At 41.6% G+C, this 25,669-nt stretch overlaps 1 protein-coding gene across 7 annotated transcripts in view; it reads right to left on the bottom strand.

Moving 5' to 3' along the window:
• Positions 1–25,669, bottom strand: part of akap13a (A-kinase anchoring protein 13a) — a 134,662-nt gene that overhangs the window by 41,479 nt on the left and 67,514 nt on the right. For 3 of the 7 annotated variants that reach the window (XM_088333986.1, XM_088333987.1, XM_088333988.1), the window contains exons 11-19: positions 24,703–24,757; positions 14,400–14,545; positions 9,632–9,984; positions 7,074–7,106; positions 4,408–4,585; positions 4,227–4,329; positions 3,950–4,075; positions 629–671; positions 430–541 (exon numbers count right to left, since the gene is read on the bottom strand). In XM_088333986.1, coding sequence (XP_088190112.1) covers positions 430–541; positions 629–671; positions 3,950–4,075; positions 4,227–4,329; positions 4,408–4,585; positions 7,074–7,106; positions 9,632–9,984; positions 14,400–14,545; positions 24,703–24,757 — 1,149 coding nt within the window. The remainder of the gene's footprint in view (positions 1–429; positions 542–628; positions 672–3,949; positions 4,076–4,226; positions 4,330–4,407; positions 4,586–7,073; positions 7,107–9,631; positions 9,985–14,399; positions 14,546–24,702; positions 24,758–25,669) is intronic. The other 4 variants (XM_088333990.1, XM_088333991.1, XM_088333989.1 and 1 more) reach the window with 3 other exon arrangements.

Below are 25,669 nucleotides of genomic sequence, written 5' to 3'. Positions count from 1 at the left end.
TATTTCTGAAGTTTGACCCGAGTAAAAAGGTGGCTGAACTGGAGCTAAAACTTGAAAATACTCGCTCGTCAATCCTAAAGCTTGTGACAATAGACAAAGAGACATTAAAAAGTAGTTTCACACATGGATAATTAGAGTAGTAAACTCACTTTTGCTCCAACACAAAATGAATAACCGATCAGCCCCAACCACTAGCATTAGCAGCTAGCATCATCGAAAACAGACATTAGCATAACCAAAAACATACAAACTAGTCTTCCTGAGATGTGTTTTTTAATTTCAGAGAAAACTGGAGAAAGGACAAAGCTCTTCCCAAAAGGAAAGCAAGAGCAGAAATTTAAAAACACAAAGCAACAGAACAGTGACTGAAATAGGACAACCATCTTGAAACAGATTTTATCGCACAAAGACAATGTTGAATGAGCTCACTTTAGTCTTTTTGTACATCTTGTTCTTGATGTAGCTGAAAGTGCGGCTAACTTTGGTTCCCTTGCCCACCTCAGCGTCGCTCCGCAGTGGCCCTGGCTCCTCCTCAGATATGCTACTCAAAAAAACAAAAACAAAAAAAAACATGCGGTAATCATGACACACAGTCTATATGCACTGTGTAGGATCAAGATGCACTGACCTGTAAGCTAGCGATCCAGACGTGCTGGAAAAGGACCTCATACCTGTAAAAGAAATGTGTTGGTCAAACACTTGATCACTTATCATTGGGTATTTACTGAACTGAAACACATGTTTTTAGGGTTGGTCATCATACACGTAGATGAAAATGGAGGAGAGAACAACAAATCCAATTTACGCAAGCCCACACAAGCGAAGCAAAACCTGTTGCTTTGCCTATGAGCTCATGATGTAGAACATTGATATCCTAAAGAATGGTATGGCAGTTATATTTGGACTGGAGATGTCAATTATACAGTAAAGGAATATACCCCAAAATACATGAGTTTAAAAGAACATGGAATTAAAATAAGTATGTGCATTCGAGAGCAGATGCTGAAGAAGGTGAATGAAAACAGAGGAAACCTAAAATAGAAAGATGAAACCTATGGTAAACGCCTTCTGTTGATGGTTGTTCAAAAATATTAATATACATTGTGATTTTTGTCAATCAAAATGCAAACTTTGGAAAATATGGATGATAATCTAGCCGGGTTTTAGGGAAAGTAAACAGATGACCTTCCAGAAGACTTATCAGAACAGTCAGCATTAAGCGCCTTTCCTCCTGAAATTTATAATTCATTTTTCATGTATATTAAAGCTCTCCCTCTGACTCAGACAACTGTGGCTGGACGGTGGAACATTTTGGTGCAAAGGGACTTTATAAATAAATAAATGACCAGCAAAAATTATCATTTACATATCGTCAGCCCAAGCTTGACAAAAATTTGTGCTGTAAATGTAAAAAGAATTTGTAAACAAATTAATAAATAAATAAGAAGTTTCTTACTTTATAAATTAAAATCAATTGGGGAGAACTTAGAATTTCTTATATTTAAATATTGTGATAAATTTGTACCTTAGACTTACCGTAAAATTCAGACTATAAGCCCGAACATTTTCCCCAAGCTTTCAACCCAGGGCTTATGCAATGATGCGGCTATTGTATGCATTTTTTCTACCAGCCAGCAGGGAATGTGGAACGTGTCAAGGAAGATGCAAGTTCAATGTAACTTTGCACATTGTACATGAATAAAACAAGCATGGACAGAGCCTCATTATGGAAAAGGTGTCAATTGAAAGCGAAGCGCTGACTACCATATTGGGTATAATTTGACGAGTTTGTTTATTTGTAAACAGAAATAATGTCACGAAACGAACAGATTACAGGAAGCAACGTCCAACGAAGCAGAAAGGTTTAAGGGGGATTCCTATTCATCTGTCCGCATTATCATGAGTTTTGGAGTGAATATTTTAAACGATTAGATTCTATGGATTGTATTTGAAGTAACAAAGCCATTTTCACAGACATTCAAAGAGGTTAAAGACGGCCAGAGGACGTACTGGTGAGTTACCTGGGCTTCATAGTTTTCGGGTGACTTGTTTCAGACTGATTGTGATATTGATGAGTACATTTTGAAATATTTGATCCCAAGACTAAAAGCTTGTGGCATGACCTTGTTCAGTCACTGGTGACATTGTACAGACACGTATTGCTTATCAAAAATCCGTTGTCCCACCGGCGGGCCAGCGGAACATTAAGGTACCGTATATTATTAAAACTCTTTCTGTGTACCATCTTTCTTTGTAAATATCTCATGTTTCTACTTGGACACATGTGCCTTGTAGACAGGTGTGGCTTATGTATGTACAAAATGTTTTTATCCTTCAAAAGTGTACTGTGTGTGGTTTATAAACAACTGTGCCTTATACTGTACTAGATTAATGTATAACAATCTTGATCCGAGTTTTTTGTTTTACTGGGTACAAAAATGTAGTAACCACACCAACACATCATTTTAATCATTATTTACTAATCTAATTTATTTTATTTTTTTAAATGGCAAAACAACTATAAAAATACCGTAAATTCCGGGCTATAAGCCGCTACTTTTTCCCCAAACTTTCAACCCTGCGGCTTATTCAGTGATGCGGCCAGTTTATGTAATTTTTCTAACGGCCGCCAGCGGCGCTCGAGCACAAAACGTAAGATTTAGACTGGTGGAATATATGCGCCGAGGAAGACTGCAACTTCTTGGCTTGACTAGCGGCGAGAAATCTTTCACTAAAACTGGCTGCATGCGAAAGGCAACTTTTTCGCAAGTCTGCGAGTGGATCCTGACAGCGTGGGGCAGCATCAAAAAATCCACCATCACCAACGGGTTCCGAAAAGCCGGTCTGCTGCGTGACTGAGAGGAGGGCACAGAATCAGGAGTGGATGGGAGCGTGGGACGACGTCTATATGACACTGTTTCTTTCCGACACTCAGGAAGACGACTTTGATGGCTTCAGTTCTAGGGAGGAAGATGAGGACGGTTCACCGTGATTTTTACAAGTACGGTATGTTTTTTTTAACAAACCCGTTTACTGTGTTGCGAGCATGTTGCTGCGTGTTGCTACCATTAACTGCCCGGATGAAAGTTATATTATTATTATTAAAGCTTTGAAAACTCTCTCGGTGTACCGTCTTTCTTTGTAAATATGTGTAACCATGTATAATATGTATTTGCAACTGTATATTTTTGTAATGTATTTATTTGCATTTATTTTGGAAACTTATTCTGATATGTTTTGGACGGGCAAATTAAATAGGGCGTAACAAACGCGGGCTGACGGGAAGGAGACAATAGTGGATATGTATTTTTCCCACCCTTACCTTTGGAAATATACACTTTTTTCCTTGGATTACTTTCAACGGGACCCGGACTCTGCCGGTCTGCATCAAACCTTAAGTACCGGTATAATTTTCCCTTCATTTTGCCGGCTGTGATTTTTGGACCGTGTACTTTAATGAAGGATATTCTGTTACAATCGCGGTACTGGGTTAATTTTGTGTTACATTTTTTTTAATGTGGGCGCATGCGGCTTATATACATGTGCAGCTTGTGCAAGTACAAAATCGGTTTTCCTCTTAAAATGCGGTGGGTACGGCTTATAATCAGGTGCGCTCTATAGTCCGGAATTTACGGTAGATTAAAATAAGCATGTTGTTTAGTAAAAAGTAAATATTGATTATGCTGTAAATACATAATTCATAAGGTCTTAAATTACTAAAATAAAATAAAAAACCTTAGGTATACATGATAATTTTTTATGAAATAAATAATTGAACTTATAGAATGCATTCATTTAATCAATGCAAAAATGAAAATATGCCTCAGACTTACAGTACACAGCTTGCCCATCTCAAAGAATATACAAGGAGCTGGTGGGTATCTAAAGGTGACTTCACACATCTTCGCCACAGGCATGGCTACAGTAACTATTGCATTTTAGTACTTACTTAAGTTATCATCATCGTCGCTAGTGGACGAGTCGCCGTAAAGGGAGTGAGACTTAGATTTAGTGAGGATGGGGGAAAGACTGAAAGAGAAGGAAATCCGCCTCCTCCGGCGCAGACGTCCCACCACTGACGAAGGCGCAGGTGGGCAAAGAACCATTATTAGATTGTATATTTTGAGAAAAATTGCTCTCTAACCAAATAAACATAGGTCCTTTAACTATACACCACACTACCAATCTATGTATTCATTTGTAAATATCTACATTGATTCACTCACCATCAATGTCTCTGTGGCTGATGGCAAGCATGGACACAGACTTTGTGAGGGGCAGGGTCATCGAGGGGCAGCTGTTCCTCAAAGGACGATAGCGCCTTGACTTCTGTTACAACAAGACAATTGATGGTGATCAGTGAAAGATGCCAAAAAGACAAATGAGGGACGATTTGCAACCACCCACCTGCTTTTCCAGGCCACATGGCGGTCCCGTTTCTTCCTGCTCCTCTGTGAGGGATGTGAGTGAGCCGCGCTCATCAGTGTCGTGCTGCAGCATCCGGGAAGGCTCGTGGATGCGGGGGCCTTGACTGGTGGGGCGCCGTGCTTCCTCCTGGCTGCCGCTGAGCCCTTCCAGGCTGTAACTGTACAAACACAGAAGAGGAATAGTAGTCTGCTGTCATTATAAAGCAAGACAAATCATATTTATTTGTATAGCTCTTAATCACAAAAAGTCTCCATTACAACATCCCCTGATCTAAAACATACATGAGGGCAACCACTTCCCCTGCAAAATAGCGGTTTGAATTCCGCATCCTCGGCGCTGATTGGAGCAATCCAGTGAATGCTGTGCAATGCTCTGCCATCTAAGAGTGCTTAAAACTAGACTTAAAGCCCCGTGCGCACCAGCTGCCCACCGTGTGCAATGCCACTGACAATAGGCATTTTGTTTGTAGAGTGAGGTAAGCGGGGGCACTTTTTAGAGGAAAACAGTGCGGCGCCAATGGCGTCGAGTATCAAACATGTTCGGTAATTTTGGTACCAGGTCGCCAAATTCCTTATGTGTTTGCAGCACCAAGGAAAACGGCGATTTGCCCTTTCCCACAATGCATCTAAATACGGAAAACTACTGTGACGTCTGGAATCATTTATGACACCCTTCTAGAGGAGAAATGAGTCCATGTGTTGGCCAACATTATTCATGTAATCCATAAAGGAGGTTTTTTTATTTCTTTATACAAAATTTGCGACGTGCTTGTGATATTTCATCATTAAATAAATGCAAATCATTTCATATTTAAACTATTTTACCCACAAATCACAAAACATCTTCAATTGAACACAGGGCGGCATGGAAGATGAGTGGTTAGCATGTGCGGCGCAGTTCTGAGGTCCTGGGTTCAAATCCAGCACCAGCCTTCCTGTACAGAGTTTACACTCATGGCAGATTAATTGGTGACTTCGAATTGTCCCTAAGTACGAGTGGGTGTGTGATTGTTGTCCCTCTCTCTGTGCTCTGCGACTGGCTGACAACTGGTTTGGAGTGTCCCCTGCCCAAAGATAGTTGGGAAGGGCTTAACGAGCACGAGCGTCTGTGTTACACAATGTATGTGTTCTGAGCCATCGTATTGGCACCTGTTTATGTCCTTCCAACATCCATCCGGGTCATCATTCTCAAGGTTACTAAATTTTCTTCATGCTGTGGGTTCAATAGTTTTTCCTTGGCCTTGTTTGAGTTTCATCTCAGCAGATGCTGTAAGGGTGGTTTCTACAGCCTTTTGAGACGTTTTGTGATTAAGGGTTATACAAATAAATATGACTTCAGTTGTCTTGAATCGCTTACATGATTTGAGTGAAACTAATAACCCCGTGCACAAGTCATATGCGAGTAATTAGATCAGGGGTACTAGCACAAGCGATGTCATTGCGAAAAAAAGATGTAGTTTCCGCATTAAACTTTTGACATTAAAAGAAGGATCCCTCACAGCTAAATACTGTTCCTGCATTGATAGACAAATCTAACTGTTTGACTAGGTCAAATATTTTTTATAGCCTCATTAAATAAAATTTAAACCAAGTCACAAAACACCAGTATATAGTGTTCCCTGTGCAGCATGTGTAAAATGCGGTACGCTTCAATCAGTCACTATAAGAGCTGATTTCAGCAGGATTCACAATGCAAACAATGGCTGCTGAATAATAGAATCCAACAGCGGCAGTCAGGAGCTGAAAAATCCTGCGGCAACATTTCAGGATGAGATACCTTAGCTGGCTGCAGTGCTGATAAATCTTCCTTATCTTCTGGCCCTAAGGTTTTGCATGGCACCCCATTATCCAACAAATCATCATCCCGTCACATCGGAACATAATTAACCTCAAGTGGACCAAAAGTGCCTGTGATTTTGCTGATTGTTGGAGACCAGATAAGCACTCACCTATCCTCAGGGAGTAGGCCGCAAACGTATCCCTCACACTAAGGCCTGCTTCCTGACATTATTATCACACCGCGCTATACGGGGCCCTAAGGTTGTCTGCAAACATGAATGAGAGCAGCAGCTGCTAATACAAGCCGCTGAGTGACTGATGGACGAGATGAGTGATGAGGTGAGGCAAGATTTTAACAACTGCAAAAAAAAAAATCAGGCGCACAATGGATAAAGAAAAGACCATTAACCTCACACGGGGTACCTGCTTTCAATTTGGGAATATTTTGGGTGATTTAAGGAAATTCCAGAATTCACAAATAATATTTGGCATGGGTCCTTGAGACTTTTTTTGTATCAGTAAAAATGATCTCACAATCTCTTTTATTTAGTTGTCTTCTTTGCCATTTTCTAACAACAAGAAAAGTCGCCATCTACTTTGTCTCATGTTACCGTAAGAGATTTGTATAAAAAAACAAGCCTTAGACTCCAAAGTATTTGCAATCCCAGTATGTACTGGTTATTTGTGTGTTTTGGGGAGCAAAAAAACACATTTTTAATAGAAAGTGTGCCTGTAGAGAAAGAAGTACGATGCAACAGTAGTTTGATTAAACACGTATACGAGGGAGGGTGTCCACTAGCTCGATAGGGAAGCTATATGGAGCTACAACAACTAGTCACATAAAGAAATCAATACGATAATATATACCTTCTTCTGTAAACGGTCAGTTTTCCTTTGCAGCTGGGAGGTGATGAATGAGAACAAGATGTAAAGTGAAATATAGGATCCCATCTAATATAACTTTTCCCCAATTAATGAAAATATTTCTTTTTTACGCATTAGCTAGGTATACTCAATGATAAACATTTATTTTATTATTTGTTGACAACTCTAAATAATTTACTTATACTTTGGTTGGTTGGTTGGATGGTTGGTTTGATCCCCTAACCACTAGAGACATAGGGGCACCAGTTACGGTATAGCCTGGTCACCCTCCAGGCCAACATGTGTTCCCACGGTCTCAAACCAGGGGCCTTTTCCCGTGTTAGGTGAATGTGTAGGCACTAAGGAAATTATTACTCTCAAATCTATACCATTATTTAATCTGCCTCATGTTATATTGATTAACACATAAAAAATGTTTTATTCCATATGGATTTATTTTCACTTTTTTATTATCGGTATTTTTAGCAAGTTTCTTTCATGATTTCTTACGATTAATTCTTACTGGATACTGTTATTACCAAATAGTACTTTTCAGTATTATGTTTAAATATCTTCTTTATCATTTCCAAAAGGATATGATTATTCGAAATGCATTTCTGATTTTTTTTGCATCACTACCAACAGTTCTACTGGTGTATGCTTCTCAATAACCATGCAATATACATTTTTTAACTCCCAGGGCTCCTGCCTAAGCATAACAATTAAAAAGCTGTCTCCAATCATTGTCTCTTATCCCGTTATGTATAAGCCCAGCTGCATGTCTAGATGTCACGCCAAAGGCGCCACACTGACAATAGCTACGCAGCTGACGACATGGAGGGACAACAGCGAGCAGGCGCAAGCAGCCTTCAAGGGCAAAAAACAGAGACAGTAACCAGCGAGTAATGCATGGAAGGCAAAGCCAACTGCATATCATCTGTCCAAACCCAGAGTAAAATAAGGAGAAAAGCAAAACCATGTACCGTATTTTCTGCACTATAAGGTGGAACAGATTAGTGCACTTACAAAGAGATAGTCTTTTGTCAAACATTTTTCATATCTAAGGCGCACTGGACTATAAGAAGCATGGATTTAAAACACATGTAAGAGCCACCAAAGTTATTTGTATACAACCGTTGCGCAATTCATATACTTGTAAGTGTATATAAGTGCAATGATTGATTAGTCAAAAATTTTGCTGACCATGATAGCAAACAATTGAATGCAACGGGAATTGACCCGGGTGGCAGCGTTGAGTGCGCTCAAACCTTCCTGCTAGACCACCAGCTATACAAATGTCAGTTATCAGACTATTTTTTGAGAATGGAGAAAACAAAAGGGCACACTGAAAGATATAAATAAATGCAAAAATCCAGGCCAAGGGGAAACAACTCTTTCTGTTCCATACATTCTGTCGAATTTGTTTCTTACACCGTGAGTAAAAATAGTAAATAATAATAAGTTTCTAATGAGATAAAATAGAATGCCTTTTCGTATGTTACCTGGATCACTGGTGGTCTAGTTCTTAGGTAACGGGGCTCTGACTGACGCTACCGTAAAACCTCATGGAGTATCGCACTCCATTAAATATTGGGTATTTTCAATTGAATCCACATATACAGTGCCTTGACAAAGCACCCATTCCTGATTTCTGTTGTTTGCATTTTTAACACTCACAAAGGTTTATGATCATCAAAACAATTCTAATATCACACAGAGTAAACCCAAGGAAATACAAAATGCGGTTTTAAAATGTTGATTCCATTTATTAAGGCGTAAATAAAATCAAAACCTATCTGGCGCTATGTGAAAAGGTAATTGCCCCCTGAACCTAATAACGAGTTGGCCCATCTTTGGCAGTGATAACAGAAATCAAACATTTAAGATAATTGTTAATGAGTCTTTCACGATGCTGGGGAGGAAGTTTGGCCCACTTTTTGCAAAATTGTTTTCAAATCTACCATGTTAAAAGTTCTTCTAGCGTTCACTGCCCGTTTACGGTCACACAACAGCATTTCAAATGGATTTAAATCCGGAGTTTGACTTTGCCACTCAAGAACCAGTTTACTTTTTCACAAAGGGCCAGATAGGTCTAAAATAATTCTTCCTTAATAAATTGTATCAACATTTCAAAACTGCATTTTGGATTTCCTTCCTTGTCTCGGTATGATATTAAAATTGGTTTGATGAGGCGAAAACCTTTGTCAGTGATACATTTGCAAAAAACACAGAAATCACGAAGGGGGCAAATATTTTTTCATGGCACTGTAAGGTGCACCTTTAAATTCCTGGCCAATTTGGGGTTTTTAAGTACACATTACATTCCGGAAAATACTGTATTTGTGAAACTTTTGAATTATTCCGAAGAAGAGAGTAATGATTTGACAGTCTTGTTATTTGCCTACAACTATACCATTTAACTATGTAGTCATATTGTACTCAGCAAATTGACCCAACAAAAATAAAATACGGGAATGACTGTTGTTTCTGTCTTGTGTTGGGGCAATGGACAGACGTTCCATCCTGCTTTACAAAATAATATAAGTTGGTATGTTTTTTACCTCCTCTGGTTCATGGCAGGCCCTCCTCCATTGTTTTTCCCAGGTCCCCAACTGTGTCGGCGAAGAGGCGAGAGGGAGCGCAGGCTCCTGCGCAGGAGACAGGAGCGCCGCGGCACCTCGCTCAATCTGTCTTTGGCCTCATCGGCATCCCCAGCGGCAACTCCTCCTCCGTCTGGTGTGGGGGCACCGGTCCCAGGGGTAACGCCTTCCTCGGGGCTCCAGCCGCTGCTACCAAGGCCCTGGCTGCCTTCTAGGCTGGAACTGGACGGCCCCACACTGGCCGTGTCGTCAGTCGAGGAGCAGGAGATGGACACCTCGCTGGTGCTGTCGCCGCCTGTCACTCCCTCGTCAGTCTGAAAAGATTTTGTAAAAATGTTTAAGTCCCAACAGGTATTCCTGTATTTAATGTGCTGTATTTTATAATGTTGCCAAAAATAGTGGCAAATGTTTGAAAATTCCCCGGAGACACTGTAATAAGTGCAATACAAACAAATTATCACGTTCAACGTGTGTTTCCTTCCCGATTCTTCAAATATTTCTAGTAATGATTAATTTACCAAAAATATGACGATATTAGACTGTTAAGTATGTTAATGAGATTGTGATCTACAGAATCTGAAAGATCGTTAGATCAACTATTTATTCATTTTAATGAGTTGCAATTTACTAATAAATCAGTTTTTGGTGCATTTAATTATTTTTCTTCCAGGTTGACAATTCTAGCAGTAAGTAGAACTAGTGCGCATTAACTAATTTGGGGGTTTATTAAGCTGAATGCACATTTAAAGCAACTTTGCATGTCTGCACTATTCAAACCTGTCATAGTTAAAGTGTATTTTTTCCCATGCAGCTACTCATGAAGATAAAATGGTTAGAAAATAAGCAAAAATGCTTAAAAAGGACTTATGATCAAAAAAGGTTATGATTTTATGATTTCTTAAAAAATTCATGGCATATAATTGCTATATTATAAATAACATGATTTTTTTGTTTTATTTATAGCGGAGAAAACGACTTTTTGTTTTTTCCATTCTCTAACATTATTTAATAGTGCCATGAATAAAAATAGTGTGATAAGATAAAATCGAATGCAGGTTACAACGGTCAATTTCTCGTAAAGGTGAGTTTCATGCCATTCCGTAGACTACAAAGTCGCTGTACACCTTATCAACCCTTTACAATAATGCTATTTTCATATTAACCACCTCTACCTCACAAGATTCCTGGTGTATATTTAAGTTACATTTTGTGGTTATCTTAGGTCACTTCAGAAAAATAAATATTCCAAATACTGCTAAATATTCGGTGGGAAATGGGTCATGCATTCTGGCATATACAGACATATGCAAGCGCACATACACAAACGGTCTATTAAGGGTTCATTTGAAGGTGTGAGCTCTAACTGTGTCCCATTGTCCCACCAGCTGCAGTACAACAAGCCTGTCACAGAGACACTTCTGTCATGAGAGCAGGAATGAAAGGTAGTTTTTGTGCCAGCCAGCCCTACTTTTCCTGGGAGTCGGAACTATCACGTGACCGCAGAGGTCCATTCAGGCGAGCCACGTGACCGGCCGACGACACTTTAAGAGGGAATCATCTCTCGCTTTAGGGATTTAATGATGTTATCCCCGCAGAGCGCAACGGAAAGAAGATCTAAGCGCTCGTGACTCGCTGACGTGTCCGCAAGCGGGTTGCACGTCGGTAACTAACGTCTCACTTAGTTACCATGGCAACCCATTTTATGCTTTGTTGCTAGAATTGTCCTGCAGTATCTAAGGGCTAAGGCACACTTATCTCCAACATTTATATTAGTTGTATTCACAACAAGGTTATTCTATATGACAGAAACCAATAAAATAAAGAGGAAAACAATATCATGTGGAAATGCTTTGCCTTCCTTCTTCCAATAGGCAGGTGATCCGTGCACGTGAAAGGAAGCGCAGAAAAACATTTCAGAGTTTCAATTCTTTATGATATGTCACTTAAAGATTTTCAACAAGTACATAGAAGGTGGAAGATCAAATGGGAAATTGTCAGTTCCAAAGAAAATTTTTTCCACTAAGCTTTTTTTTTAGCATTCCCGTAACCCTGGAAATCACATCAGAATCTAATCCTGTTTTGCTTATTGCTACACTGTTTTAAGCTAAATATTCTCGTTGCGATTCCATCCAATTTCATTGCCTATCTACACCTGTGGTTGGCAACTACCCGGCCGGGGACCGATATTGAGAGACAGAAAAAAATCTATCATTTATATCTACTTTTGTTTTACAAACAATGCTACAGTTCGGACTGAACTTGAAGCAAACTTTGCAGTGGTAGGTTTGAATTAAAATCAGTGTGGTTAGCATTGGCGGGCGCAGTTGCCTGTCACGAGCCACAGCTGATACGTTGGAAACAAGGATTCCCATCTGCTGAAGATACAGTGAAGGATGAATCAAAACCAAGCTTGTGTGCGTATAGCCAATCAGCATAGTCAACTACCTCTTGCTAGCATGATTGTAAACCAATTTCCCGCAATGAAATCATTTTTGGCAACATAGTTTGAGGATGAATGGATCCCTGTCAAGAACATGACACAGGGATTACATGAAAACAACAAGCTTTTCATGAAGTTGGCTCGTTTGGTGAGATTGTATTTCTTTTATTAATTAGCACATGGTTCGACGTGAAGTTTTGTGTTAAACATTAAAATACCAACCAGAGTATGTTGCAATTAGTACATTGGCCTCACAGTAGTGGTCCTGGGTTCAATTTCAGCCTCCCTGTGTGGAGTTTGCATGTTCTTTTCAGCCTTCAGACATTTCCGTTTCCTCCCACTTTCCCAAAATAATCTGGGGATGCGCCCCGCCCCCTGCGACTCTTATTAGGATAAGCGGTTCAGAAAATGAATGATGGTATGTGATTTTGGTGTGATGTTACGAGGACATCTAAATGCTCCACATGACTACACGGTGGATTAACGTTTAAAAATTATTATCTTTGTTTTTGTTGTTATTATTATTTCTGCTATTGTTATTTTAGAAAAAGTACAAACCTATTTAGTCCCATCCTTGGGCCGGGCTGTGAAAATATTGTTAGTCAATGCTACAGACTACTGATGTACAGGACTGTCTCAGAAAATTAGAATATTGTGATAAAGTTCTTTATTTTCTGTAATGCAATTAAAAAAACAAAAATGTCATACATTCTGGATTCATTACACATCAACTGAACTATTTCAAGCCTTTTATTATTTGAATATTGCTGATTTTGGCTTACAGCTGAAAAAAAACTCAAAAATCTTATCTCAAAATATTAGAATACTTCCTCAGACCAAGTAAAAAAATAATTTTTTAACAGCAAAACTAAATCAAACATTTGAAAATGTCCGTTGATGCACTCAGTACTTGGTTGGGAATCCTTTTGCACGGATTACTGCATCAATCCGGCGTGGCATGGAGGCAATCAGCCTGTGGCATTGCTGAGGTGTTATTGATGCCCAGGATGCTTCGATAGCGGCCTTCAGCTCATTTGCATTTGTAGGTCTGGTGTCTTTCATCTTCTTCTTAACTATACCCCACAAATTCTCGATGGGGTTCAGGTCAGGGGAATTAGGCCAATCAAGGACAGTGATGCCATGGTCAGTGCACCAGTTACTGGTGGTTTTGGCACTGTGGGCAGGTGCCAGATCATGCTGGAAAATGAAATCCTCATCTCCATAGAGCTTTTCAGCAGATGGAAGCATGTAGTGCTCTAAAATCTCTTGGTACACAGTTGCATTTACTCTGGACTTGATGAAACACAGTGGACCAACACCAGCAGCTGACATGGCTCCCCAAACCATTGCTGACTGTGGGAACTTCACACTGGATTTCAAGCAACTTGGATTTTGCTCCTCTCCAGCCTTTCTCCAGACTCTGGCGCCTTGACTTCCAAATGAAATGCAAAACTTGCTTTCGTCTGAAAAGAGGACTTTGGACCACTCTGCAACTGTCCAGTGCTTCTTCTCCATAGCCCAAGTCAGACGCTTCTTCCGTTGTCTTGAGTTCAGAAGTGGCTTGACCATGGGAATACGGCTATTGTAGCCCATTTCCCGGACACGTCTGTGAACTGTGGCTTTTGATACCTGGACTCCAGCTTCAGCCCACTGTCTTTGAAGCTCCCCCAAATTCTGGAAGCGGCTCTTCTTCACAATTTTGTTAAGGCTGCGGTCATCTCTCTTGGTTGTGCAGCATTTCCGGCCACATTTTTCCCTTCCATCAGACTTTTTGTGGATATGCTTTGAAACTGCACTCTGTAAACAGCCTGCTCTTTGAGAAATTTCTTTTTGTGTCTTACCCTCCATCAGGAGAGTATCAATGATGGTCCTCTGGACAGCAGTCAGATCAGCAGTCTTCCCCATACTTGTGATTTAGTTTACTGAACCAAGCTGAGTGTTTTTAAGGCTCAGGAAACCCTCGCAAGGTGTTTCGAGTTAATTAGATGATTCAGGTGATTAGTTGAATAGCCTACTTGTATACTTTTTCATGATATTCTAATATTTTGAGATTTTTTAAGTTGTCTTAAGCTGTAAGCCAAATTCAGCAATATTAAAATAATAAAAGGCTTGAAATAGTTCAGTTGATGTGTAATGAATCCAGAATGTATGACATTTTTGTTTTTGTAATTGCATTACAGAAAATAAAGAACTTTATCACAATATTCTAATTTTCTGAGACAGTCCTGTATACTGTCCCGTGAGTCCAGCCTATTAAACAAGGTATGCCTTCAAAGCTGGGAGTCAAACCTTGTTGAAGATGCTGTCATATCCCACCTCGGCGCTCAGCAAGCTCTCCACATCGCTACAAGAGTCTCTGTGAGTGGTCGAGGAGCAACTGTTGCTGCTTACTGTTCTGCTGGACATAGAAGGCAAAGTAGATGACCTCAAGGACCCTGAAAAAAACAACAACAATCATCGAAATTGAACAGCTTGTAGAAAAAGTTACTGGGAACAGTTCATATACTGACAACTGTGCACACAAAAAACAAGTCTGTTACAAAGGAGGGTGAAAGGAATTCTTGAAAGTGTGAAAAGACAAAATGGTTCAATGGTTGACTGTCTGCCTCTAAAAGTTTTCTTTTGTTTGAAGAAAAACAGGAATTTTATTGTGTGTTTTAAGCCGCTTTACGCAATGCCCAAATTTTTTCCATAACAATTTTACCTTTGAATATGAATGTTTGCTCAACCAAAGTGGTATTAGAGGCATGTCTTGCTTTTAAATTTTGAACCCAAATAATGGGTGAAATCACTCAATACTCTAGAATTGTGTATAATGAAGAGCAGCGGCTATCAGTATTTAAGGCAATAAAGGAAGCTAGGAATGTAGAACCATGAAATGGAGCTTTCTTTAGCCAGTCTCCAGACACGAACTGGATGACATCATGTATTCATTTTGTATCATTTCTGCAAGAGCGGAAGTGATTCCTTGTCCTCCCAAAGAACATTTTGCAGTCCTGAGAGGAAGGTCATGTCTGTTGTACACTGTCTCCCCTGTGGAAATAAATGGGAACTGGGCATGTCCAATCGAAACACAATGGAAGTGCTAAGGTCATACATCCAATCCAAAATCAAGGCAGAATTGTCAAGGAAAATACACGTTGGAAAAATACACCATTATCAAGAAGCAAGGGCTTTCTTAAACAACAAAAACACAGTTTTTTTTGTAACAAAAAAAACCCGCTAAAGTGTACAAAGAAAAGCATGTTATGCGACTAAACTGACTGTATGGCAATAAGAAACAATACTAAGGAAAGAACATATGGCTCTTCTGTTCATGTATCAGCGGCTGAAAGTTGCACAGAAAAATCGCTTGTATAAGTGTTAAGAACAACATTTGTCAGCATGGCAGTCGACAATTGACCCCAAGTCAGCTGGTCTGAGACAAGAGGGAAAGTCCATCATGAGGGGTAAGATCACAGTCAGGTCCTGTGAGAAAACATCAAATACAGAAACCCTTTATTGAGACTCCTTTTTGTTAAAGTTAAAGTTACAAAGAATTTTATTTTGAATGAAGAGTGTAGAAAGAAATGAACTTTTGGATATACGCTACACCGGCATGACCGAGACGGAGACTCCGGTAAAAACAGGGGTGGGGGACTATGCGCTTACGTGCATAACACGTGGTGCAATAACAGCAGAATCATCGACACACACTGCTCAGCCGATATAAAGTTTCTAACAGTATCTTGAAGACCCTTCTGTCTACCGAAACAGCTAACTCTGGTCATTGTGATTGCTGTTTACGTTCCACCGGATGCTAACGTTAGCATAGCGCTAAATCTTCTGCTTGCTGCTATCAATAAACAGCAGCTTGCACACCCAGATGGAGCTTTTATCGTCGCCAGCGACTTAAATCAGGCATGCTTAAGGACTGTACTTACCAAATTCATTCAATACATGGACTGTGAGACCAGAGGGGCAAAACACACTGGACCGTGTGTACAGTAACATCAAACATGCGTACAGAGCTTCTCCTCACAGCCAAATGTGAAACTGGAGTGCCACGTCCAATTTAGTTGTCACAATATGTTCAAACCATTTTGTAACAATGATAATGAATGTATATTCTATTCTATTCAATTCACATAATGTGTGAAGTTTAAATTTTTCTGAGGCTCTCATATTCCACGATCAATTTCTTAACAGATAGTACAAAGTTCCCATGGTACAAGTTGATATATCGAAGGATTATTGCTAGAATTCTATTGATAACAAAAGACACATTACAGGTTATAATTAATCTGTTATGACTCAAACCATTCAATAGCAGACTATATTCAAAATGTATTTTTAAATCTCATTAGTTTTGTATTTTATGACACTGTTATTTGTGTGTGGACTCTTTTTTGCTCCTGCTAGAGGCACCACAAATTGTCTCTCGAGGACAATAAGGATGTCCTGAATTTTGACTGCTACAGGCTGCCTATAAGTCAAATAACTGATAAAAACAATACATGTATGTATTTTATTTAATTTAAACTCCAATATTGTTAAAAGGTTTTCTGGGATTGATTCATTTGCAATCACTTTCTATTTGCTTGTTTCTGCATTTCTTATTGTGTTCTAAAAGAGTGGCTAAATTAGTAATAATCTAATCATATATTTTTAAATCGTTACCTACTTATTAACAAACATTACTTTTCTCAAAAATGCATTTTAAAAGTTTGCCATTAGTAGTTAAAAATAAAAGCTGTAACATGGAAAAAATAGATTTTCTTACTTTTATCACAAATAATGCAGCCATATTAGAATGGTTTTGTGTAAAATTGCCCATATTGAATGACCTTTGTATTATTAGGAATAATGAAGCCTTTCAAGCAATTTAGCTGTATGTACTGATACAATCCCTAAGCTTTGTCTGAATGGAAAGTGCAATCTATTGCATCCAATAAACTAACAGAGGAAATAGAACTGGCCGGACATGAAAGTGACCTGAACTTCTGACAGCTGTATTAACCTTTTGCCACTTGATATTGCACTGTGTGCTTGTGTGTATGTGCCTGTGTGTCTCCAACCTCTAACACCTGTCCACTAAACCTTGCAAGCTAGTGCAAGTTTTGACAGCTGTCACAAACATGTGAGTAACCGCGCGCACAAACCAACAAACATGCAACAGGTAATGAACCAAAGATTGCTCCATAGTTTAATGTTACATTATCATCTTGGCTTGATTTGCATGGTCCAAATTATAAATATTAGAATACCGGCATTAGAGATAAGAATAAGAAACAATAGTTAAATGGTGCATCAGTGCTCCAGTTATTTAAAGTTTATTGGAATCATGTTGTTGCTGCGGGAATTTCAAATAGGTAAGACTTTGAAGCATTGACGCGTGTGCGAGCGAGCGGCATCGAGTGGCTATAATAATAATAATAATTTCCTTTGTATTGTCATTCTTTGTAACAATGTACACAGAACGAAATGTCGATACACCTGACCCGTTGTAGCGAGCCAGTGTATGTAGTAGTTGATAAATTAAACCTTGTTAGGGCCGAATTAAGTGGAAAATGTAGAGAAACAATAACATAAGTCAAATTAATCTGCTCATGATATTAACCGAATTTTGTGTTCAAGTAATTTAAACGGCTGATTTTCCCAAAAAGAACCCGTGATAAATACTTAATAAAAAACAACCTTCTTGTCACGATTGCTAAAGTGAAGACACCTGCGGCAGTTGTGTGGCGCGCTGGAGCGCGCTTCCTGATTGGCTGCCGTACTGTTCTTAAGCGGTCAGCGCCCAGACCAGTTTGTCCGAGCGTACCTCTGAGTTCCTGTGTGTTCACGCCAGATCGTCAAGTACTAAAGACAACTCTGTTTTGATTCTTGCTTTCGGTTTCGACCTGTTTTCCGCTCCTCGCTACGACTTTCTCTCCTGCCTTGATCATCGACCTGCCTGCGAAGTTTGATTCCTCTTACCTGTCACGGAACTGACGCCCCGCCCCAACGCTACGAGCGATCGACGCACAGCGGCTTCCTAAGCCAGCTCCCTTAACTAATCAATAAAGATTCCTTCCAAACGTACGCATTTGAGTCCGAGATTCCTTTCTGGGTCCTGACAGAACGCTCGGACCAGAAATAGGACTCAGCTACGTGTTTCACGCACTGATCAGTGAAGGGAGCCATGGCACGTTCGCACCGAACCGAGGTGGAGCTCCGAAGGTTGTCGAGTGACGTGTCCGCCATTCTTCGACTTGTCCGGCAACAACACGAAGTGTTGCAGCACCAGCAAGCAAGGTTGGACGCCCTCCCAGAGTCGCTCGCCCTTCAGCTGCACGCAGCGGCTCCTCTTCCTGGAGACGCTCCGCAAGCTGTGCCGCCACAAGCCCCGCCCCCTCCACTCGTGAATTTTCCCGCCATCGACACGGCGGAGCCACGAGTGGGCACGCCCGAGAAATTCAATGGAGATCCTGCTCAAATCCGCCCCTTCCTTGTTAATTGTCGTCTGATATTTGATCTCCAGCCTCGCAATTTCAGATCCGAAGAAGCGAAAGTGGCCTTTGTGATAAATCACTTGTCTGGGAGAGCCCGCCTTTGGGGAACGGCTGCATATGAACGAGGGGCGGTGGCATGCACCTCGTTTAGGCTCCTGGCCCAAGAAATGACCAAGGTTTTCGCCTCTGGTTCCTCGACTGCTGATGCCTCCCGTTCGATCATGAATATTCGCCAGGGAAAACGTTCCATTGCAGACTATGCAATCGACTTCAGGACGCTGGCGGCCCAAAGCCATTGGAATGAGGAGGCGCTGGTCGACGCCTACCTCCACAGTTTAGCGTGCTACATAAAGGACGAATTGGTGTCCCACGCTTCCCCAGCAACGCTTGACGAGGCAATTGATCTGACCGCCCGGATCGACAGTCGGGTGCAGGCGAGACGCCGTGAGAGAGGCTACCAGCACTACCCAGCTCCCTGTTCATCCGAGAGGGTCAACGGCTCGAAGGTCCATCAACCACCCGCGATTCCTTTGGACCCCACTGAGGCTATGGAGGTGGATGGTTTGACATTGTCAGTCGAGGAGCGTCAGCACCGACTCTCTGCCGGCCTCTGTCTGTACTGCGGGGGGCAAGGGCACCGGGCATCGACCTGTCCGGTAAAAGGGGGATCTCACCGTACGATTGGGGTCGTCCGGTTGGGCTCTGTCCACACCCCGATATCCCGGACCAGAAGGCCAAGGCTCCAGGTGCACCTTCAGAGTTCCGGGTCTACCCAGTCCCTGTCCGCCCTTGTGGACTCAGGCGCGGAGGTCAACATGCTGGACGTGGCCTTCGCCCAGAGTATGGGAATAAGAAGCATTCCCCTTCCAACCCCAGTTCCGGCCCAAGCCCTGGATGGGCATTTGTTGGGCATGGTAACACAAATTACAGAGCCGGTGGAGATGAAACTTTCTGGGAACCACCGCGAGTGGATTAGTTTCCACCTGCTTCCCTCCCCCGGCCAACCACTCGTCCTGGGACAGCCGTGGCTGGTCAAGCACAACCCTCACTTGGACTGGCGAACGGGGGTGGTCCTGGAGTGGGGGGTTGAATGTCGACAAACCTGTTTTCACCCAACCTCTCGTCCTATCCTTTCCAGGTCTCCTTCCGCAACGCGGGATCCAGCTGAGGTTCCCATCGGTCTTCTGACGCATCAGTCCTGCTCTCCTGCCCGCCAGTCCAGTCCGTCCGTTCGCCAGTCTCAACGTCAGTCTGTCTGCCTGTCTGATCCTCCGTCCGCATGTCTGCCTGACAAGATGTCAGTCAGGGAGCGCCGACGTCGGTCCAACCGTCGTCCGTTCGTCTGCCGGCGTTCCCATCGTTCTCGACATCAGTGTGCCAGCCACCACAGTTCATCCGTCGGAGCGTCTCGAGACTGGTCTGCCAGGAAGCCTGCCTGCCAGTCTACCTACCACCTCAATTTGGACCAGCCTGTTCCACACCGTGGGCGTGCCCGACGGTCTGGTACTGCATCCCTTCTACCCACAGGTCTTTCCCCTCCCGTCCCTTCGGATGCTGTCGATGGGGTCCTGTCCACTCGGAGGTGTTCTGGTGACTTCCTGTGAGGTTCCTTGGGTTTTTTGGTGACATATTTTTTGGATTAACTATTGGATTGCCTGTTTTTTCCTGTGACTTTCTTGTCTTGCCTGTCGGATGATGTTTTTTTTTTTTTTTCCTGGGGACTTCTGGAGCCGTCCCTTGAGGGGGGGTTCTGTCACGATTGCTAAAGTGAAGACACCTGCGGCAGTTGTGTGGCGCGCTGGAGCGCGCTCCCTGATTGGCTGCCGTACTGTTCTTAAGCGGTCAGCGCCCAGACCAGTTTGTCCGAGCGTACCTCTGAGTTCCTGTGTGTTCACGCCAGATCGTCAAGTACTAAAGACAACTCTGTTTTGATTCTTGCTTTCGGTTTCGACCTGTTTTCCGCTCCTCGCTACGACTTTCTCTCCTGCCTTGATCATCGACCTGCCTGCGAAGTTTGATTCCTCTTACCTGTCACGGAACTGACGCCCCGCCCCAACGCTACGAGCGATCGACGCACAGCGGCTTCCTAAGCCAGCTCCCTTAACTAATCAATAAAGATTCCTTCCAAACGTACGCATTTGAGTCCGAGATTCCTTTCTGGGTCCTGACACTTCTAACAGGCCAAAGCGTTTGTTTTAAAAATATAATTACTGTATACTGTAAACATGTATTTGTATGTTTATTCATTTAATTATTATTAATACCTACTTTCTTTAGTGTTTAGCCACTCAAAGAGCAGAACATAATGCACGATGAAAATCCTTCAGAGATAAACCGCGTCATTGCCAGGGATAACTGTATCATTATGGCTGTTAAAAAGAGCTCAATATACCCAAACATTTTTTTTATATAATGACATAAATTTTATATATGAGCGGCAAAGAAACAGGAAAGCAATTCCAAGCAAGCTATTTAGAGAACGAGCACATTTCTGCAAGTAAAAATGAAACTCAATCAGTTATAGATTTTACAATCAATGCAGCTTCATATGCTTTTGCATTTTACATCAACAGAAAATCAAGTGTATTCATCTGTAGGTTAAAATTGTGGGTTCTTTTGTGCAATTCAATATATGGTACAAGTGTAACTGAATTGGAGTTCAACATTGACACTGGCAGGTTTAATTAATGTGGCATTTGAATAAAAACATTAATGTCATGTGGAGTCTTACACGATGGTTTGTTTAATTATGTGTGATGAATAAAAGTATGGCACATTTGCATTTTTTAAATGAAACACTCCCTCTTTCAGCAGGGTTTGGTTGTTTTATTTTTTTACTGTGACTAAGGTTGAACGAAACAACTGCAACAACAAAGGAGTGTTTGTTTTATTAGGCACACAAGCATAATGGCTTGGCATTGCCGGGCATTCTACATGGGTGGGTTGTTAGGACGGTGATCTGTTGAAAAAGCGCCACAGAGGCAATAGAGAGCGCCGAAGAGCCACGTGGCTGTATGCAGCTTCAAAGCCACTTGTACACAAAGGCAAATGCTGATTGATTTATCCGCCGCTTTTCCTAACTGTGATCGCGGGGGTCCTGGAGCCCATCTCGGCAATCTTCGGGCAGTGGGCAGGGGACACCTGGTTGCCAGCCAGGGCACACGGAGACAGACAACTCACTTGCTCATTCATACCTAGGGACAATTCAGACCAGCCAATTAAACTGACATGCATGTTTTTGGGATGTGGGAGGAAACGGGAGTGCCCGGAGGAGACCCACGCAAGCACGGGGAGAACATGCAAATTCCACACAGGAAGGTTCGATCTCATGACCTGAGAACTGTGCCGCACACGCGCTAACCACTGCGCTGCCATGTTGCCCCTTATCGATTTAGTTTGTATTTCTTGGGGGTGCCTTTTCACGAAACTTGAAAAACACTCGCGAAGACCTAAAAAACTGTCCATTTTCACGAAAATTGATTCAATGTGCATGTAGCAGCGATTGGCTGGCAACCAGTTCAGGGTGTCCCCTGCCCATTGCCCGAAGATTGCTGGGATGGAAGCCCATAAACCTCATATGAATACACACACGAGCACCCAAATCCGGATTTTTAAATAAGTTTAGATATATTTAGATTTGAAGGTTAGATTTGATAAGATTTAGATCGGATGGATCAGAAAACATTAAACTTAGGTTTAGATCTGTCTGACATCATTAGCAAATTTAAGTGTGTCTCATTGAGGAAATAACTTGATAAGACGGGTTTTTCTTCCTGTGCTGCAGATTATGACAGGCATGAATCGCCAACTTCAGGAGGCGTTGAACAAGACTGTAAAATGAGAAGGGCGCAGACAAGTCAGGGAAGAAAATGTGTGTTTGTTCGTAAAGGAAAAAAAAATACGGAGCAGATATGATCCAAACAAATCATCCGTTTCCGAGGAATTGAATGTGGTGAGAAATAACGGAGGAGATAAAGCAAGCATCAGGCCTTTCTATCACATAGTATCCTCATTCCCTTCCACCTGCACATTTTCATACCCTGAGTCGCTACCTTAAGTGTTTTTTCCCGACAGACACAGATTGCAGATAAAGTGTTCATTTATTTCCCCCTCTTTGGCTCCCCAGCCGGTTATATTCTCAGAGGGCGACAAAAGTTAATTCTGAGCAAAACACTCCAAGGTTACTTTTTACACAGTCAGTGAAAAAGCCAACAGCTATGGACATAATTTTGAGTATCTAATGAGTCAACTTTGCACCTTTTGGACCAAGATCCCAACCCTGAATATGATCGTGTTCAAGTTCAACAATAGCAAAAAATATCCAACATCATTAGGATGCAACTTTGGATAAGATTTCTGGTTGAGCAAGGATGCTAACAAGTAAACACAGAGATTAAATCAATCAGGGGGCACCTAATTAAAACTGCCTGGACCTGATTAATCAGCAAATCTCCCTGACACCATCGTATAAGGTGTAAAAAGTTCATGCTGTCCATTTTAAGGTCTGTTACTGATATTTAATTATACCAGTATAGGGGTTGGGGTTGGGCAGACCTACAGGCAATTACGTGGCAGCACACTACTATTGAGGGCAAGAAGGCCACTAAATACCCAGCATCACTGAGTACTTTTAGATGCAGGCAATCTGATTGAAAATTGACTATTGCCAGTATGTATTCCGATTATGTAAAGCCATGTAGACATGCAGGAAAATCTAGTAAGGGTCTTGACAGAGCACTGTATTCCGATGTCAATGTTTGGGTCAGTCCTTTCATTTTTCGATTATTCATGAATGTATACGCATTGATAGTTTCCCGATTACTGTTGCACAATGTGCAGTTTCTGCGTGGACACAGCAGACTTTTAGTACAGAGGCGAATGACATACGCAGCCTCCAGTTTACTCAATAAAAAAAGCCTTATGTATAATGATTAATTTCTGTAGGAGAATTCCATTTGATTTTCGGCCACATAGCAAAAATGCCAAAGGTTTATACATGTATGTATAGTGGATGTCACAGTTGTATCTATTCATATGTATTTTTGGTCTATGCTTTTGGCTAGCCAAGTACGACCAGATCATGTAAAGTCGACACGTAGCAATGAAGCTCATCTTTGGAGGCGCAAAGAAACGAGCAGTGTACTTTGTTGATATTGGTGAGGGACATTAAATCACGTTTTATTTCATGTCAATACAATGTCTATCAACGGCTTAGGTCCCGCTTGGCCCTTGTAATCGGAATACTCGCAAACTCAAAAGTATACGGGGTTACAGTATTTGTTTCTCTCTAGCCATGTAAACTATTGATTCTGATTACCGCAAAAATCAGACTGCTGATTCTAGTCAGACCATTACCTGCACATTAAACTTGGTCAATATTGCTAACGTATGAAGCTAGGCTAATATCACATTCTTATTTCCACGCCTCCAAATAATAGGCATTAATTTTCAAACTCTTAACAAGCATAGACAGACAGACAGACAGACAGACAGACAGACAGACAGACAGACAGACAGACAGACAGACAGACAGACAGACAGACCACAATGCACATAGTGTTGCCCCTTTTTCTTTTTTACTCTTTAATATTCGTCTTATGGTTGTTAACGCAGCTGGATCATGTGCAAGTGTGAACAGACGCACATAACAAGAACAACTCTTTCAGAGACAATCAAACAATTTCACAAGGGTATGGTCTTACATTTTTGCTATATGTCAAAGGTCTAGGTCACTAAACCCTGTAAATGACTTGAGTTCATTGGATGTAAGGTCCGGCAGTCAACAAAAACTGTTATCATGCTGGAAAAATAACATTCTACTTAACTCAGGCGCTGGCTGCAGAGGAAGACATAGTATTATGTGGGAAAATCAACATGCTGGAAAGGAAGTCATGATTTTGAAGGCACACATGATTTACTCAACACAGAGCAGCCCGAGGCCTCATAGTCAGATGATATGTATTGCTTAGGACAGTATTATTTGAAAATGTTGAAAGTCGAGAGCACAACTTAGGTACCTTTAAAAACAAAAGGATGACAAAGCAAATGGTCGTCCGATGAAGTTAACAACTATTGCGAGTCATTTTGAACTCACAAAAGCAGCAAAAATTTTGTCTTACCTGAGTGTTGGGTGTTGAGTGGCTGCTGTAAAGAAGCGTCTGCATCGCGGTGGATCTGCAAAGAGGAAACAGGAAGACACTGAATCAGCCTAAGCAACATGTGACATGCGTCAGCCGGGGAAACTAAGTGATGCAGCGGCCAGGAAGTGTTGGAAGGGAGTCGACAAGAGGCAACTGCCAGGCCCTGTGGTGACTGCTTTGCAAGCTCACCGTGTCTCCCAAAGGGTTGGGGGGAAAGGCTCGCTTGGGTTGGCCATGAACACACAAGGCTTTGCTGCATATGTAGTCAGTACAGACATACAACAGCTGTGTGTGTGTTTATTCTTGTGAATCATATATTATGAGGAATGGTTTTTAAAAACTATGTTAGTTCAGAACTACATAACTGAAATATTTATCCTTTAAAGTTAAAATGATAAATTGATTGATGAACTTTAAAACTGAAATTGCTTGTACATGAAACACTACCTATTTTTAGATTTTGTTTCTCCTTCGAAATTTTTCTTTGCCCACGACACCATGTTGTTTACCAGGATATGACAGTGAGTCACTGTCGGCAAATGTAAACAAATTGATGTTGCTTTATAGAAATAGAGGGAGACCGTCTATCGGTAGAACTGTTTTTGAGGAGGATGCATAATTATAAAATTGTAACAGTAAAGCATTGAATTCATCTTAAAACTCTAAAACAGTCTCATCTCATCTCATCTCATCTCATTAGCCGTACCGCTTATCCTCATTAGGGTCGCGGGGGGGCTGGAGCCCATCCCAGCCATCTCCAGGCAGTGGGCGGGGGACACCCTGAACTGGTTGCCAGCCAATCGCAGGGCACACAGGGACAGACAACTCATTCGCTCATTCACACCTAGGGACAATTTGGACCGGCCAATTCACCTGAAATGCATGTTTTTGGAATGTGGGAGGAAACCGGAGTGCCCGGAGGAAACCCACGCAAGCACGGGGAGAA

Source organism: Urocampus carinirostris, chromosome 4 (genome assembly GCF_059441175.1).
Source record: "Urocampus carinirostris isolate Australia breed hairy pipefish chromosome 4, RoL_Ucar_1.0, whole genome shotgun sequence".
Classification (NCBI taxonomy): Eukaryota; Metazoa; Chordata; class Actinopteri; order Syngnathiformes; family Syngnathidae; genus Urocampus; species Urocampus carinirostris.
Note: the sequence above shows the minus strand (reverse complement) of the source record. Positions and strands in the feature narration are given on the sequence as shown.